The sequence below is a fragment of the Bubalus kerabau genome, chromosome 11, assembly GCF_029407905.1.
Source record: "Bubalus kerabau isolate K-KA32 ecotype Philippines breed swamp buffalo chromosome 11, PCC_UOA_SB_1v2, whole genome shotgun sequence".
In the NCBI taxonomy this organism is placed as follows: Eukaryota; Metazoa; Chordata; class Mammalia; order Artiodactyla; family Bovidae; genus Bubalus; species Bubalus kerabau.
The window spans coordinates 50,257,003-50,274,145 of record NC_073634.1 but is presented as its reverse complement, the minus strand read 5'-3'; the positions used below and the strand labels follow the sequence as shown (position 1 = coordinate 50,274,145).

The 17,143-nt window shown below is 38.3% G+C and overlaps 1 protein-coding gene across 3 annotated transcripts in view; it reads right to left on the bottom strand.

Moving 5' to 3' along the window:
* The window catches only part of EIF2AK3 (eukaryotic translation initiation factor 2 alpha kinase 3), an 82,828-nt gene that overhangs the window by 27,473 nt on the left and 38,212 nt on the right, over nucleotides 1-17,143 (bottom strand). For all 3 annotated transcript variants that reach the window (XM_055540283.1, XM_055540282.1, XM_055540284.1), the window contains exons 3-10: nucleotides 13,572-13,766; nucleotides 11,551-11,684; nucleotides 7,544-7,778; nucleotides 6,335-6,497; nucleotides 5,221-5,361; nucleotides 4,247-4,369; nucleotides 2,048-2,265; nucleotides 1,560-1,672 (exon numbers count right to left, since the gene is read on the bottom strand). In XM_055540283.1, coding sequence (XP_055396258.1) covers nucleotides 1,560-1,672; nucleotides 2,048-2,265; nucleotides 4,247-4,369; nucleotides 5,221-5,361; nucleotides 6,335-6,497; nucleotides 7,544-7,778; nucleotides 11,551-11,684; nucleotides 13,572-13,766 — 1,322 coding nt within the window. The remainder of the gene's footprint in view (nucleotides 1-1,559; nucleotides 1,673-2,047; nucleotides 2,266-4,246; nucleotides 4,370-5,220; nucleotides 5,362-6,334; nucleotides 6,498-7,543; nucleotides 7,779-11,550; nucleotides 11,685-13,571; nucleotides 13,767-17,143) is intronic.

The window sequence follows — 17,143 nt, the reverse complement described above, 5'->3', positions numbered from 1 at the left end:
CCTCTCCCTCCCTGCCTGCTGGTGGTGTTGGCCACTGACATGTAAGTCAGCATCTCTATTAGCAAGGGTATTAAAGCCTTTCCCACTTGCTGGTCACCCAGTACATTTTGCTAGAACATACTGATTACAGTCAATTCTCAATTTTTGAGGATACAGTATGAATGCAGCTTAGATAAACCCACAGATGATCAAAATAACACACATTTTAGTTGTAATTATCAGTCTTTTCTGTCATAAAGCTGTGGTTATCCTGGATATTAAGCAATAAGTTTCATACAGAACTTCCCCTTGTCCCCACATTACGGAAGTGCTAGGCACAATATCAAAACCAAGGGGAAATGTAGCAATAATCCATGGAATAAGAAAACCGAACCATAGCACCATTTCTAGTCCCACAAAGCATTAAAATCTGTACACCTGACAGACCTGCTAACAGATTCTCTACTTATATTTTACTTTCAAATTATTTGAATTGGCTGCTTTTTAAGTAACCAATCTCTTTTTTCTGCTTTTAACAATAATCTATTCTATTGGTGTATTTCTCCCATTTTTCTGCTTTTTATTTTAGACAGAATAAGGATAAGATAAATAACTGAGGATTAAGTAACACAGGAGATTTATATCATACTCTAATAATATAATAATTAACATTATTATTTATATCATATTTTAGTAATGTAATAATTATCAATTATTAATGTCAAGCCCAGTACATGGTAAACCCTCAATAACTAAGTTACCTGAATAACAACTCAATTTGGTGACCATAATTCTTTTTTTAATTTCAGTTTTACTGAGATGTAATTGGTGGCTGTAATTCTAAACTTTTGTAACACTATACTTCTATCCGTCTTATATGCCACTTTGAATGAGTTTAAGTCATTTGAAGGATAAGTCTGTTTCAGGGCTTCCCAGGTGGTGCTAGTGGTAAAGAACTCGCCTGCCAATGAAGGAGACATAAGAGAATAGGGTTTGATCCCTGGGTCTGGAAAATCCCCTGAAGGAGGGCATGGCAACCCACTCCAGTATTCTTGCCTGGAGAATCCCAAGGACAGAGAAGCCTGATGGGCCACAGTCCACAAGGTCAAAAAGAGTTGGACATGACTGAAGTGACTTAGTACACATACATTAAAAAGAAAAAAAAAGTTAAACAAGATCTTAGTTTAGAGGTTGTTTCTTCTTTTTTAATCGAAATAGAGTTGGCATATAATATGTAAGTTTCAGGTGCACTATATAACGATTTGGCATTTGTATACAATATAAAATGATCACCACGGTAAGTCTAGTGATCATCTGTTTCCATAGACAGTTATTGCAGTATCATTAACCATATTCCTTACACTGTCTCTTATATCCCTGTGACTTACCATATAACTGGAGGTTTAGAGCACGTGTCAAATGAACAACTACTCTAGTCTTCATCTATTTCGCTCACCAGTCCCACTCCTCTCCATTCTGGCAATCCATTTGTTCTCTATATCTAGGGCTATTCCTTTCTGGATTTGAACAGTTGACAGCAGAAGCTACAGCACACACACACTTTAGCATAAGACTCTTACCGTGACACGTATCCAGAATTTTTTATGTCATTCCAGCTACTGTCATTAGCTTCTCCACTGACAGCATCATATTTATTTTCAGTTTGACACTGAGTTTCAGATTCCTTCCTTTGCTGAAGAGGTGGGGGAAAAAAATCACTCTCAGTACAAAAGCTGAACTGAAGTTAGCTAACAATATTAGGCTGTAAAATAACATGGAAGAACAAACAATACTGAGAAAATGTATTAGAAGAACACAAAACAACAGCATTTTCTTTGTCAAAGGGAAGGGAAATGATCAGGGTGGAGCCAGGGTTGAAGAGTGAAGCAGGGGTGACAAGCACATGGAAACAAAAGTATAGGCAACAGTGATTTTAGGGTGAAATTTAAGGAAATGTACCCCTTGCCCAGCACATGGGCGCGTGCACACGCGCACACACATGCACACACACAAAGTTTTCTATAGTCCCAACACTTTGAAATAAATGAGATTCTAAAAAATGTCTTACTCTGTGAGGATGAGGATGGAAGAGTCTGCGTACAATGAAAGTTGTTGCTACAATACAAAACACGATGGTTCCAACTATTTCTTTCCACCAGTGTAAGAGAAGAACAGGGTCCTTCTTGCGGATGTTCTTGTAATTCGGGTTGTCAAGAAATCTGACTGTGATCTGCGTGCTCCGTTTGTTTCTTTCCCTCTTATAGTATGGCAGATAATAACCATTATCTTCAAAAAAATAAACATTAGAAGTGGGTTTCTTTAAAAAGATATACCAATATGGTTCCACCATTAATTGCTAATAATTATCTAATTTCCTATGACTTATAACACTTTCAATTCCTTTTTTTAAAGTTTCATCTCTTCTTTAGCACATTTCCACAGCCTCATTTACTGTGCTTTTTCTTCCTTCTACACAGATATATTTTTCTTTATTCCATAACACCATACATTTTCTTTCTACTGAATAATAATAAGACTAAAAAAAACAACTCTTATTCATTATCTCATTAATAATTCAATCCTTTAAGTGGAAAATAAAATTAGTATTCAAACTTCCTTCGAGGATTTTAAACTTTCCTTCCATTTAGCCCCAACAAAATACCAAATTTTAGCATGATTCATTCTTCACAAGGAAAGGAAAACATTTCCACTGTGCTCTCTGGTTCATTTCAGGCTGTCAAAATGAGTCTGTCCTAGAAAGCAGCTTTTCTTTTTAACTTCTGTTTTACACAGTGTGGGCAGATTACACAGTTCTCTTTTACATTCTATGTTGATCAATAACAGACTTTAGCACCTTGTTGTTGTTGTTTTTTAACTAAATCAATTTAAATTCTACAATAACTTCCCAGTTCTACCATCTAGGGTAACTAACTGACGAGGAGCCTATGTTTTTGTCTAATACAGATTCGAGGATTTTTTTTTTTTTAATGTTCAACTGTTTAAAAGATGTTCAACTTTCATATCTGAATATATCCAGCTTTCCCGGTGGCTCAGATGGTAAAGTGTCTGCCTACAATGCAGGAGACCTGGGTTCAATCCCTGGGTCGGGAAGATCTCCTGGAGAAGGAAATGGCAACCCACTCTAGTATTCTTGCCTGAAAAATCCCATGGACAGAGGAACCTGGTAGGCTACAGTCCATGAGGTCACAAAGAGTCAGACACGACTGAGCGACTTTACTTTCACTTTCCTAAATAAATAGGAATGTGTTGCATGCCAAATTTCACCTATTTTCGACTTCCAAGCTAATTTTCTTTGTCTTAAAACAAAATTAAAATAATCCCATTGTATAGCATTTTCACATAGCTCTTATGGGAAATATCTATTTTCACTATACAGATATTACATAGACTATATTATATAAGCTGATCATTAAATAAGAGGTAATAACAAGAACTAATGCTTACTGAACATTTACTATTTGCCAGACTTGGTGCTAATTAAGACTAAGCATTATTGGATTTCCCTGGTGGAGCAGTGGATAAGAATCCACCTGCCAGTGCAGGGGACATGGGTTCAATCCCTGGTCTGGGAAGATTCCACATGCTGAGGGGTACCTAAGCGCATGTGCCACAACTGTGTTCCAGAGCCTGTTGAGTCACAACCATTGAGCCACAAATTACTGAAGCCTGTATGCCTTAGGTCCCACAAGCCACAACTAATGAGCCAGGGCACCAGAACTGTTGAAGCCCTCGTGCCCTAGAGCCTGTGCCCTGCAACAAGAGAAGCCAACACAATGAGAAGCCCTTGCGTACTCATGGTGGGAGGCCCCTGCTCTGTATAACCAAAGAAAGCCCACATGCAGCAACGAGGACCCAGTGCAGCCAAAAACAAATACGTTTTTTAAAATAAATAAATATAGCACTGTGTACACGTCAAAACAAAAAAAAACACTACATTATCTCATTTAGACCTTAGAACAATTTGATAAGTAGATATACACAGGATTATTATATCTTTGTTTTACAGATGAAGGAATAGAGACATAGGTAAGTTAGGTGTGTCCAATCTAGCATGTGACAAAACCCCTGCAAACAGTCTCTGGAACCTTGGCCATCATATACAACTTTTGCTTCTCAAGATATTTTATTTTTTGCCCTTCAACTGATTACCCTGCATTTGAATTCTATTAATTAAATTTCAAATTAATAAACTAAAATAAACAGAAGAGTCAGACACCATCTTCAGTTCAAAGGTAATCACACTTACCGTAAGGATACTGCAAGATTGAAAGTGCACCGTTACTGTACTCTTCGTGAGAAAACTTATCATTACTAAGACATTTGTCAAATTCATCAGAGCCCACCAAGACAGGAGTTCTAGAAGGAGAATCTAAAAGAAAACGGTGAAATCTTCACTGTTATGATTTTAATGAAAATGTGTATGCCTCATTCATTCAAAACACAGATATTCAACCACAGTTCAGTTTAAATACGTTAGTCAAACAATGGCCCAAGGTTTTTTCCCTTGAAAAGCAGTCTTGTAGAGAAGATGAATCATTTATACAAGTCATTAAAATCTGATGTGGTGTATGTGACAAAAAAACATATACAAGGTACAGAAAGACAGCCGAAGAAAACAGATGGCTTAATATTTGAATTCAATTCATTTGAGGGTCTCAAAGAATATGATGTGATAGCCAGATAATGTTTCACAAATATTCTTAACATAAATATAAACTAAATGATACCAAGGCATGGTCAGAGAATGATTAAAAATTTTTCTAACCTGTCTAGAGAAACATTTTATTAACACTGATTTCTACAGAAGCAGCTGTTGCTTCGATGAAATAATGTTGTAAATGATAATTAAAATTCATTAACTTCTGAAATACCTTCCCCATTTATTAGAAAGTACGAGCATGTGTGCTCAGTCGTGTCCTACTCTTTGCGATCCCAAGGACTGTAGCCCACCAGGCTCCTCTATCCATGGGGTTCTCCAGGCAAGAATACTGGAGTGGGTAGCCATTTCCTCCTCCAGGGGATTTTCCCGACTCAGGGAGAGAACCTGTTTCTGCATTGGCAGGCGGGTTCTTTACCTGCTGAGCCATTAGGAGGGCCATTAGACAGTACAGAGTATATAATAGTTGTGATCCTTGTGATACTCAAAACTAGGGCAAAGACAGTCATGATCAGGCCTCTGAACATTTTAATAACATTTATAAAAGTTCACAGTTCACTTACGAATTAGAGGTTTCCATTTGATGGTTGGCAAAGGAATAATAGCATTTTCACTATTGACAGATTCCAAGGCCTTGGGGCTCGTAGGAAACTTTTCTGAAATTCTGACTGATGACTGCAGATACAGCTGGCCTCTGTACATTCCTAAATCAACCAGAACCCTGTCAATTACATTTAGAATCAAGTGCCAATGATTTTTTTTTTCCAAAAAGGTTCATTTTGATTTAATAAAATTAGACGAATTTCAGTTATTTATTCATGTGCTACACAGCTCTTTTCAAAGACTCATGAGCGAAGCACTCAAATTTGACCCAAAGGTTATTCAACAAAAACAGGGCAGGAAAGTTATGTACACGTTACAATGTTCTCACTGAATAATCTTTGGTAAAAACTGGAAAACCCCTCTGGCAGGAAAACTGAAAGAAATAATTGTACTTTTAGGAAACTAATAGCTTAGATGAAGTAACCTTTTCTTTAAGAAAACCTAAACACCTATCGTTCACAAGATACTAACAATTCAATTAAATACTGTCATATCATGTGTGTGACGTGTTACTCTTTCAAATTCTTGCATTTCACTGAGATTGAGGGGTGGGTAGCACATTGATAGCGCTAAAAGAATTTTATGAGTATTTGGCCACAAAATTAGTTCAAATAATTAGATTTTAGGGTTTTCAAAATGTATTATATTAAAGGCTTTCAATTGCCCAGTAGCACACAAGAATTTTGTTTTGATTTTTCAGATAAGCTGTATAGATGTATAGAAAAAACTAAATATAATCTTTAAGAGGGTGCAAGTTGATAGAGATACAAATGTAAAAAGTTTTAGACTTTGAGGATACATAAGTAACATGAAACCATGCTATATAATGGCAACATTTTTAAGCATTTTAAATAAAGGTCTCTGAGAAAAAGAATACACTATGGCAATTAGAAGTTTCAGAACTGAAAGAATGAGAAAACACTGCAGAACAGAAATCAAAGTATAAATCTTAAGGCCAGAGAATGTACTAAGGAATTAAAACTACTATAGGCACACCTGAAGTAGGGAGAGACCATGTAGAAATAAAACCTGGATTCAACATGTACTATCTCGAGATAAGAGACATCCACTCACCCAAGTAAACACTGTTTTCTGTGGCTCCCCGGGCGGCTTCTACAATATCTTCTTCATCTTCTAAAACTCCATCATTGGGCGTGTAACTTGTATCATCAAAAAGACTGATGGGAATGACTTTGCCATCCTTAACCAACCAGGCAGATGCAATGGGAGTACAAAACTAAACAAACAATAACAAAAAAGGAAAAGAAAATTTAGATATCTACAAGCAGTATTTATATGTATCCCAACTCATGAAATACCATTTAAAGACACAGATTTATTTAAAAAGTTTTCATTTTCCAGCTTTTTTGTTGTTGTTCAGCTTTACTGAGGTATAACTGACAAATAAAAATGTATGTACTTATGATATTGTTGTTTAGTTGCTAAGTCATGTCCAACTCTTTTGTGACCCCATGGGCTATAGCCTGCCAGGATTCTCTCTCCACAGAATTTCCCAGGCAAGAATACTGGTGGGGGTTGCCATTTCCTTCTCTAGGCAGATCTTCCTAGACCCAGGATCTTCTCTAGGATCTTCCCGACCCAGGGATTGAATCTGTGTCTTCTGCATGGCAGACGGGTCTATACCACTGAGCTACCTGGGAAGCCATTTATCGTATAGAGTATGATATTTTGGTACATGTACACACTGTGAAATAATTAGCACAATCAAGCTGATATAGCCATCATTTCATAGTTACTTTGTATGTGTGTTTTAAGAACATTTAAGATCAACTCTTCACTTCTGTTTAATATTATAAGGATCCTCCATGCTGTTTCCCATAACATCTAGCTCAAAGAAATGCTGCTATAACCTGTTCACCTCACCCACACTTGCTATCTTCTGTCTTTTTCATAATAGCCACATTCTAACAGAGGGCTTCCCTTGTGGCTCAGCTGGTAAAGAATCCACCTGCAATGCAGGAGACCTGGATTCGATCCCTGGGTTGGGAAGATCCCCTGGAGAAGGGAAAGGCTCCCCACTCCAGTATTCTGGCCTGGAGAATTCCAAGGACTGTATAGTCCATGGGGTCACTGTATAGTCCATGGGGTCAAACACAACTGAGCAACTTTTACATTCTAACCGATGTAAAATCACAAATTTCTTAGAGCACAGAGAACAAGTTGAAAAATTGCAAAATGGCAGTCACCTCCCCTTACCCAACATGTCTGGTCAGACTGAGAAGGAAAGAAACACAGTCATAAATTCTCAGTGGTTCTAGGTACCTGGTATTCCCACTCCAGGTGTCCTCCCTTCTTATTAAACGCCATAACTTTCCAATCCGCAACGGAGACCTTTATCACTGTATCCATCATGACAGCTTCCTGCTCTTCCACGTCTGAAATAATTTTAGACTGTTCTTTGTTTCCACTGGGCTTTAAGGTGCTTTCAATAAATCCGGCTCTAGTTTCCATGTCTGGAATATACCGAAGTTCAAAGTGGCCAACACTGAAATTCCACCTTAAATTTACAAAGGCGTGTTTTAGAAATTTACATTTTAAAAAAGGGACCAAATAATAAAGAACTCTTGTAGAGTGAAGAAACAAACACTAAAATTTGGGTGATGAGAAAAGGAACAATTAACACACAATCTTCTGGAAAAGAGCACACTATACTGATTTCAGCCACAAGAGGGCGTAAGTTGGGTCCTGACCCCTTTAGAAACTGGTTCTGAGAGCTGTGATCTGACAACAGCTATGGGATAGATTTTTCTCTCAAAGATTAACAAATGTTCACATTTCTAAATCAAGACAATCTTCTCAAAACACATCAAAGTCACATCAAAATGATGCAGCTTGCAGTCGGTCCTACTTCTTAATTAAAGTGTGGAAACATTTCACTCAAGTGTAGAGAAATTAACCCTTATTGGGATATCCCAATAAGCCAATGTAAAAGGCAAGATGAATACATCAAGTTTAGATTTTTATGAAAATAGAGCCTTGAAAGGCAATGTGACCCAGAATACCAAGTCTGAAGGTCATAACACCTCAGTTTCAATCTTAGTTCTCTTCTGACTGAGATCTGGTTAGCCTTAACCTTACCTGAGTTTCAGTGTCCGTATCTGTAAAGTGGTAGCAGTAATGTTTCCTCTATAATTAACATATAGAAAAATCATATGTCTATTGACACTATAATGGTCTTGACACTTAGATATAAAATGGCCCTATAATTCTGACATCTGTTAAAAAGTAGATACTCAAAGAATATGGATCTCAGACGGCAGACTCTTCCCATTCTGATAATTCAAATTCTGTTAAGTTGCACATCTGCTCCTATGGTGGCTGAACACCCAACAAGCACTCAACATTTAGGGAAACAAAATCTCATCAGGATAAAGGAGCTCCGGTTGCCAGCAAAGCCCTCGACTTACAGTCCAGGGAATGAAGAGAGAATACATTCTTCATTGAACTTGAGAAACGTTTTCAGGAAACAATGATTGTGCATCAAATTAGACAAAATCTCAAAGAATGGTTCAAAGTCTGGTTCACTTTCAAAAAGATAAACATGGGCTCTCAAATTCTTTTTATTGCACGGCAATTTAGAATTTAAACATTAGGTTTAAAAAACTCAAGCATGTAATTTATGACCACTAGCATATCTTAATCCAATCACATAATTTTATCTTAGTTTTTTAATATTTATTTATTTGGCTGCATTGGGTCTTAGTTGTGGCAAGCAGGACCCTTTGCTGTGGTGTGCGGGCTTCTCTCTAGTTTTGCCTTGTGGGCTCAGCAGATGTGGCATGTGGGCTTATTTGCCCTAGCATGTGGGATCTTAGTTCCCTGTCAGGGATTGATCCCAGATCCCCACCCCCCACATTGGAAGGCAGATTCTCAACCACTGGACCACCAGGGAAGTTCCTAATCACGTTATTTTTTTTTTTTAATTTTATTTTATTTTTAAACTTTACATAATTGTATTAGTTTTGCCAAATATCAAAATGAATCCGCCACAGGTATACATGTGTTCCCCATCCTGAACCCTCCTCCCTCCTCCCTCCCCATTCCATCCCTCTGGGTCGTCCCAGTGCACCAGCCCCAAGCATCCAGTATCGTGCGTCGAACCTGGACTGGCAACTCATTTCATACATGATATTTTACATGTTTCAATGCCATTCTCCCAAATCTTCCCACCCTCTCCTTCTCTCACAGAGTCCATAAGACTGTTCTATATATCAGTGTCTCTTTTGCTGTCTCGTACACAGGGTTATTGTTACCACCTTTCTAAATTCCATATATATGTGTTAGTATACTGTATCGGTGTTTTTCTTTCTGGCTTACTTCACTCTGTATAATAGGCTCCAGTTTCATCCACCTCATTAGAACTGATTCAAATGTATTCTTTTTAATGGCTGAGTAATACTCCATTGTGTATATGTACCACAGCTTTCTTATCCATTCATCTGCTGATGGACATCTAGGTTGCTTCCATGTCCTGGCTATTATAAACAGTGCTGCGATGAACATTGGGGTACACGTGTCTCTTTCCCTTCTGGTTTCCTCAGTGTGTATGCCCAGCAGTGGGATTGCTGGATCATAAGGCAGGTCTATTTCCAGTTTTTTAAGGAATCTCCACACTGTTCTCCATAGTGGCTGTACTAGTTTGCATTCCCACCAACAGTGTAAGAGGGTTCCCTTTTCTCCACACCCTCTCCAGCATTTATTACTTGTAGACTTTTGGATCGCAGCCATTCTGACTGGTGTGAAATGGTACCTCATAGTGGTTTTGATTTGCATTTCTCTGATAATGAGTGATGTTGAGCATCTTTTCATGTGTTTGTTAGCCATCTGTATGTCTTCTTTGGAGAAATGTCTATTTAGTTCTTTGGCCCATTTTTTGATTGGGTCATTTATTTTTCTGGAGTTGAGCTGTAGGAGTTGCTTGTATATTCTCGAGATTAGTTGTTTGTCAGTTGCTTCATTTGCTATTATCTTCTCCCATTCTGAAGGCTGTCTTTTCACCTTGCTAATAGTTTCCTTTGATGTGCAGAAGCTTTTAAGGTTAATTAGGTCCCATTTGTTTATTTTTGCTTTTATTTCCAATATTCTGGGAGGTGGGTCATAGAGGATCCTGCTGTGATGTATGTCAGAGAGTGTTTTGCCTATGTTCTCCTCTAGGAGTTTTATAGTTTCTGGTCTTACGTTTAGATCTTTAATCCATTTTGAGTTTATTTTTGTGTATGGTGTTAGAAAGTGTTCTAGTTTCATTCTTTTACAAGTGGTTGACCAGATTTCCCAGCACCACTTGTTAAAGAGATTGTCTTTAATCCATTGTATATTCTTGCCTCCTAATCACGTTATTTTAAATGTAAAAATTTACATTATTTGAAAAAGGAAACAAAAAAGTATTTGACCAAATAAATTATACTTTAACACTTTAAGAAAATAGATTAAAGTATTATTTTAAAATTGAGGTGGTAGTCAGACAAACCACAAAACTATCTACCAGAGAGAATTTCAGAGTCCAACAGGCCCAAGTAAAGCAAAGCATATCAGCTTTGTCTGTCTGTATTCAAAGAACTTTGACCAGTGAGGTTGCTGTGAAAAGTATCATAACCTAAAACTAAGCTAATATATGGGCTTCCCTGGTGACTCTGGTAAAGAATCTTCCTGCAATGCAGGAGACGCAGAGATTTGGCTTCAATCCCTGAGTCGGGAAGATCCCCTGGAGGAGGAAATGGCAACTCACTCCAGTATTCTTGCCTAGGAAACCCCATGGAAAGAAACACCTGGGGGGCCACAATCCATGGGGTCGCCAAGATTCAAACACAACTGAGCGACTAAGCAATAACAATAACAAAGCTAATATACAGTCATTGTATGGGACTCCTCCTGGTTACCATATCTGAAAGCACATGGTGAGAAGTTCAGCTCAAGATTTGTTAATATTAATAGTCATGAAGCCGTTTTAAATTTAGGGGCTACAGGGACTTCCCTGATGGTCCAGTGGTAAAGAATCTGCCTTCAGATGCAGGGGATGTGGGTTCAACCCCTGGTGGGGGAACTAAGATCCCACATGCCACACATCACAACTGGAGAAGCCTGTATGCTGCAGCCAACACCCAGCACAGCCTAAATAAACAGATAAATTGAGGGGCTTCATTTCTCTTTAAAAAGTAGTATGCTTTTGGGGAAACAAAAACAGTTCAGAAAATCTCAACAAAGAAAAAGCCGATGAACTCTGGTCTTACTGTACTTCTAAACATCAACAGCAACATCATCTAAATACACACTTCTCATTGCCACTGCGAGGTCCAACGGCTCTCACAGTTTTCTGGGTGCGCTGCAGAAGCAAGATGTCTTCTTCTTGTTCCATTTCATCATTATCCCACTGGCGACAACCCAGAGCTGAACAGATGTACCTCACCTGAAAAGACAGGTGTAAAATTAGTAAAGAGAACACATTTCAGGAGATCAGAGACAGTAAAAGACTCTCGATAATTTATAAAAAGTGAAAGGAAATTGAGGAAATGTGTAAAAAGTACCCAAGGATTAAGAAGCAACAGCTATACCGTTTAGCACAGGGGCCTCTACTCAATACTCTGTAATGGCCTATATGGGCTTCCCTGGTGGCTCAGCAGTACAGAATTCGCCTGCCAAAGCAGGAGACATGGGTTCAATGGAGAAGGAAATGGCAACCCACTCTAGTATTCTTGCCTGGAAAATCCCATGAAAGCTACAGTCCAAGGGGTCGCAAAGAGCTGGACACCAGTTAGCGACTGAACAACGATGACAGTGGCCTATATGGGAAAAGAATCTTAAAAAAGAGTGGATATATGTATAACTGATTCACTTTGCTGTATACCTGAAACTAACATAGCACTGTAAATCAACTATACTCCAATAAATTTTTAAAAAATAAATTTTAAAAAACTGGAAAAAAAAAGCAGCAATAGCTAGATTACCACCAGTTCCTAAAATGAAACATTCAGAACCATAGAAGTGCCAGTGAATATTTACTTCAGGGAACAAGTTTCAGGATTTAGACAACTTCAGTCTTACTGTGAGCACTTATTTCCATGAAGAAATGGAGAGCTAGTTGTGATCTCTTGTAATAATACCATGAATAAAATCCAAGGTGAGCTAAAAAAAAAGAAAAACCACCTTGGAGTTTCCATACAACAGAAGCATTTAGTTCTAAAAAATTTAAACCTTCTCTAACAGCTGTTAGCATTTTCAAGTACCTCTTTCAAATCCTCATTCAAAGGAAAGGGGAAATTCTTTGGATGGTGTAACCAAAATCCTCACAGAAAGAAGTGTACCTGCTAGGATACCAGAATTTTGGAGCAGCACATCAAACCACAAAACTAGCTGCCCAGGTTCAGTCCCACTGCTTTACAGATGAGAGCACTGAAGGAGAGACAGGACCATAAGGCCTCCTCAGAACAATACAGATGCAGGTGGCTGGAGAAGGCAAAAAGCTTGCGAGAACAAGGAGGGCCCATGGGCCGAACACTCAGACAAGGGATCATCAAGTTTGAAAAACTCAAGGATCAAAGACCTTTTTTCTATTCTTCCTTGTTTTCAAGTCTATATACAAATATTCAAGTACTGATGTATTCAGGGGTTAGAAAGAGATTTTTTACCTTTCTAAAAAAGCATATTTTTAGTTATTCCCAACAATGGATTTATAAGACCCAATCTTAAGAGTCAGTTTATTTCCTAAAAGCTAATAATGGAGAAAGCATAGGTCATTAACAGCATGACTTTTTCATCAGACAGATTTAAATCAAATCTGACCTTGGAAGTTTCTGAACCTTTGAAACCCTCAATTTTCTCATCCTAAAATGAGCACGAACTTGCTTCTTAGATTCTCTCATGACAGGCTCAAACTAGAGAAATAAATAAGTAGTAGCAATTATTCTTACCATCAGGATTATTATTTATCCTTGGAGCGTTCCTTATCCAAATAAAAATTTTTAAATGTAACCATTAGAAATATTGTGATGATTTCAAAATGATGCATGAAAAATGCACCTGACACACAGAAGACCAGTTATTCCTTCTCTTCCTTCTGCTGTTCCTGGCTCTGCTGTTTGACTCTGTCGTTTATTCTGTTATTCTGGATAAATTCAGTTTCTCTTAATAGTATATCCCCCACTTTCTACTTCACAGTTCTTTTATCAAAAGAAATGATATCCTTGGGGGAAAATTATAACAGACCTCAACCAGTAATAGTCCAGTTTAAGAAATTATTTCTTCTATTCTTATTTAGTCTGACTTCTCCCCAAACAAATTGAACATTTTTACTCACCTTTCCACTATATGCACTGAGTCCATACGTAGTGAGAGACTTTCCTCCAACCAAGACAACATCATCTCCAAACTTATAAGACGACTCGAGAAGTGATTCAACTGTAAACGGAACTGTTTCCATGCTCTCACGATCCCGGTCCCACTGGAAGAGGTCTCCATCCAGGGAAGGAATGATCATCTTGTTCCCAAATACCTAAAATAAAAGCTAACTTTTAAAAGGATTCTATGAATGAATAAAGAAGATGTGCTACACATATGCAATGGAATATTACTCAGTCATAAAAAAGAGCGGAACAATGCCATTTGCAGCAACATGGATGGACCTAGAGATTATCATGCTAAATGAGGTAAACCATACAAAGATAAATATCATACGATATCACTTATATGTGGAATCTAAAACACAACACAAATGAACCTAACTACACAAAAGAAACAGACTCACAACAGACACTGAGAATATACCTGCGGTTGCCAAGGGATGGAGGGTGGGGGAGGGATGGATTGGAAGGTTAAAACTAGCAGATGTGAACTATTATACATAGAATGAATAAACCAACCACAAGGTCCCACTGTATAGCATAGGGAATTATATTCAATATCCTGTGATAAATCAAATAGGAAAAGAATATGAAAAAGGATATATATATATGTATATATAACTGAATCACTTTGCTGTACATAGAAATTAACACAACATTGTAAATCAATTATATGTCAATAAAACAAATAAATAATAAAAATAAAAGGATAAAAATAAAAATAAATATAAATAATTAATAGTTAAACATTGACGAATTAATTAATAATTAAATAATTACCAACTTAATTAATGATTAAATAATAATTTTAAAAATAAATAAAAGAATTAGCAGGAACTAAGAGCTGTGGCCTCATGCCTGATGTACTTTGGCCTCCGGAGCAGCATACGAAGTTATACAGCTTATTAACCAAAAGCAATTTAAAAGAACCACCTGTCCCTCCTGGGGCCCACAGGTATGGTTTTCCTCAAACTCTGTTCACCAGGAGCCAAGAGTGTTCCATAACAAGACCAAATGAGAGTTCTGTGACTAAGTGAGTTCAAGCAGAGGTTACTATAGGAGTTCTTATGGTGATTACTACGCTAATGGATAATGTGATTTTCTAGTAAAGGGACAGTTTATGCAGCACTTTCCAGGCCTATTTTATCTAAGCCAGTTACCATCAATGATTCAGGTCTAAGGAACATAGATTGATTTAAGCAGCATCCCACTCTTTCTTTCATTCAATTTCTCAGATCTGCTACGAGCAAGAAGCCTGGTAACCAAGCTTAATGATTTCATGCTCTTAGTTGTCCTTCCTTCTTTTAACAACGTTTATGGAGGGCCTATTACATGTCATAGGAAATACTGCCGTGGTCTCATGCCTGATGTACTTTGGCCTCTGGAGCAGCATACGAAGTTGCACAGCTTATCAACCAAAAGCAATTTAAAAGAACCACCTGTCTCTCCTGGGGCCCACAGGTACACTCCAGTATGGTTTTCATAGGAAACAGAATAGGAAAGACTAGAGATCTCTTCAAGAAAATTAGAGATACCAAGGGAATATTTCATGCAAAGATGGGCTCAATAAAGGACAGAAATGGTAGGAACCTAACAGAAGCAAAAGATACTAAGAAGAGGTGGCAAGAACACACAGAAGAACTATACAAAAATGATCTTCACGACCCAGATAATCAGGATGCTGTGATCATTCACCTAGAGCCAGATATCCTGGAATGTGAAGTCAAGTGGGCCTTAGGAAGTATCACTAAGAACAAAGCTAGTGGAGGTGATGGAAATCCAGTTGAGCTATTTCAAATCCTAAAAGACGCTGTTGTGAAAATGCTGCACTCAATATGTCAGCAAATTTGGAAAACTCAGCAGTGGCCACAGGACTGGAGAAGGTCAGTTTTCATTCCAATCCCAAAGAAAGGCAATGCCAAAGAATGCTCAAACTACCACACAATTGCACTCAGCTCACATGCTAGGAAAGTAATGCTCAAAATTCTTCAAGCCAGGCTTCAGCAATACGTTAACCGTGAACTTCCTGATGTTCAAGCTGGTTTTAGAAAAGGCAGAGGAATCAGAGATCAAATTGCCAACATTCGCTGGATCATCGAAAAAGCAAAAGAGTTCCAGGAAAACATCTATTTCTACTTTACTGACTATGCCAAAGCCTTTGACTGTGTGGATCACAATAAACTGTGGAAAATTATGAAAGAGATGGGAATACCAGACCACCTGAACTGCCTTTTGAGAAATCTGTATGCAGGTCAGGAATCAACAGGTAGAACTGGACATGGAACAGACTGGTTCCAAATAGGAAAAGGAGTACGTCAAGGCTGTATATTGTTACCCTGCTTATTTAACTTATATGCAGGGTACATCATGAGGAACGCTGGGCTGGACAAAGCACAAGCTGGAATCAAGATTGCCCAAAGAAATACCAATAACTTCAGACATGCAGATGACACCACCCTTATGGCAGAAAGTGAAAAAGAACTAAAGAGCCTCTTGATGAAAGTGAAAGAGGAGAGTGAAAAAGTTGGCTTAAAGCTCAACATTCAGAAAACGAAGATCATGGCATCTGGTCCCATCACTTCATGGTAAATAGATGGGGAAACAGTGGAAACAGTTGCTGACTTTATTTTGGGGGGCTCCAAAAATCACTGCAGGTGGTGATTGCAGCCATGAAATTAAAAGATGCTTACTCCTTAGAAGGAAAGTTATGACCAACCTAGACAGCATATTAAAAAGCAGAGACATTACTTTGTCAACAAAGGTCCATCTAGTCAAGGCTATGGTTTTTCCAGTAGTCATGTATGGATGTGAGAGTTGGACTATAAAGAAAGCTGAGCGCTGAAGAACTGATGCTTTTGAACTGTGGTGTTGGAGAAGACTCTTGAGAGTCCCTTGGACTGCAAGAAGGTCCAACCAGTCCATCCTAAAGGAGATCAGTCCTGGGATTTCTTTGGAGGGAATGATGCTGAAGCTGAAACTCCAGTACTTTGGCCACCTCATGGGAAGAGTTGATTCATTGGAAAAGACTCTGATGCTGGGAGGGATTGGGGGCAGGAGGAGAAGGGGACGACAGAGGATGAGATGGTTAGATGGCATCACCGACTCAATGGACATGAGTTTGGGTAAACTCCGGGAGTCGGTGATGGAAAGGGAGGCCTGGAGTGCTGCGGTTCATGGGGTTGCAAAGAGTCGGACACGATGAGCGACTGAACTGAACTAAACTGATTACACGTCAGGGACTATTCAGTTGCTTAGGATACACAAGTAAGCAAAACAAATAAAAAGAAAACAAAAACACCTGCCAATGTGGCTCTCAAACTCTGGACTGGGGAGTTAAATAACATAGTAAATAATTACAGACTATGTTAGGGGATAAATGCCATAAGGAAAAAAAATGGAACAAGATAAAGGAGGAAGGGAAAGTATATGCATAGGAAGGGAAGGGACTGTCATTAATGGTTAAGTTCAGGGCAGGCTCCCATAGAGAAAGTAACATCTGAGCAAACTCTAAACACAAGTGCTAACTCTG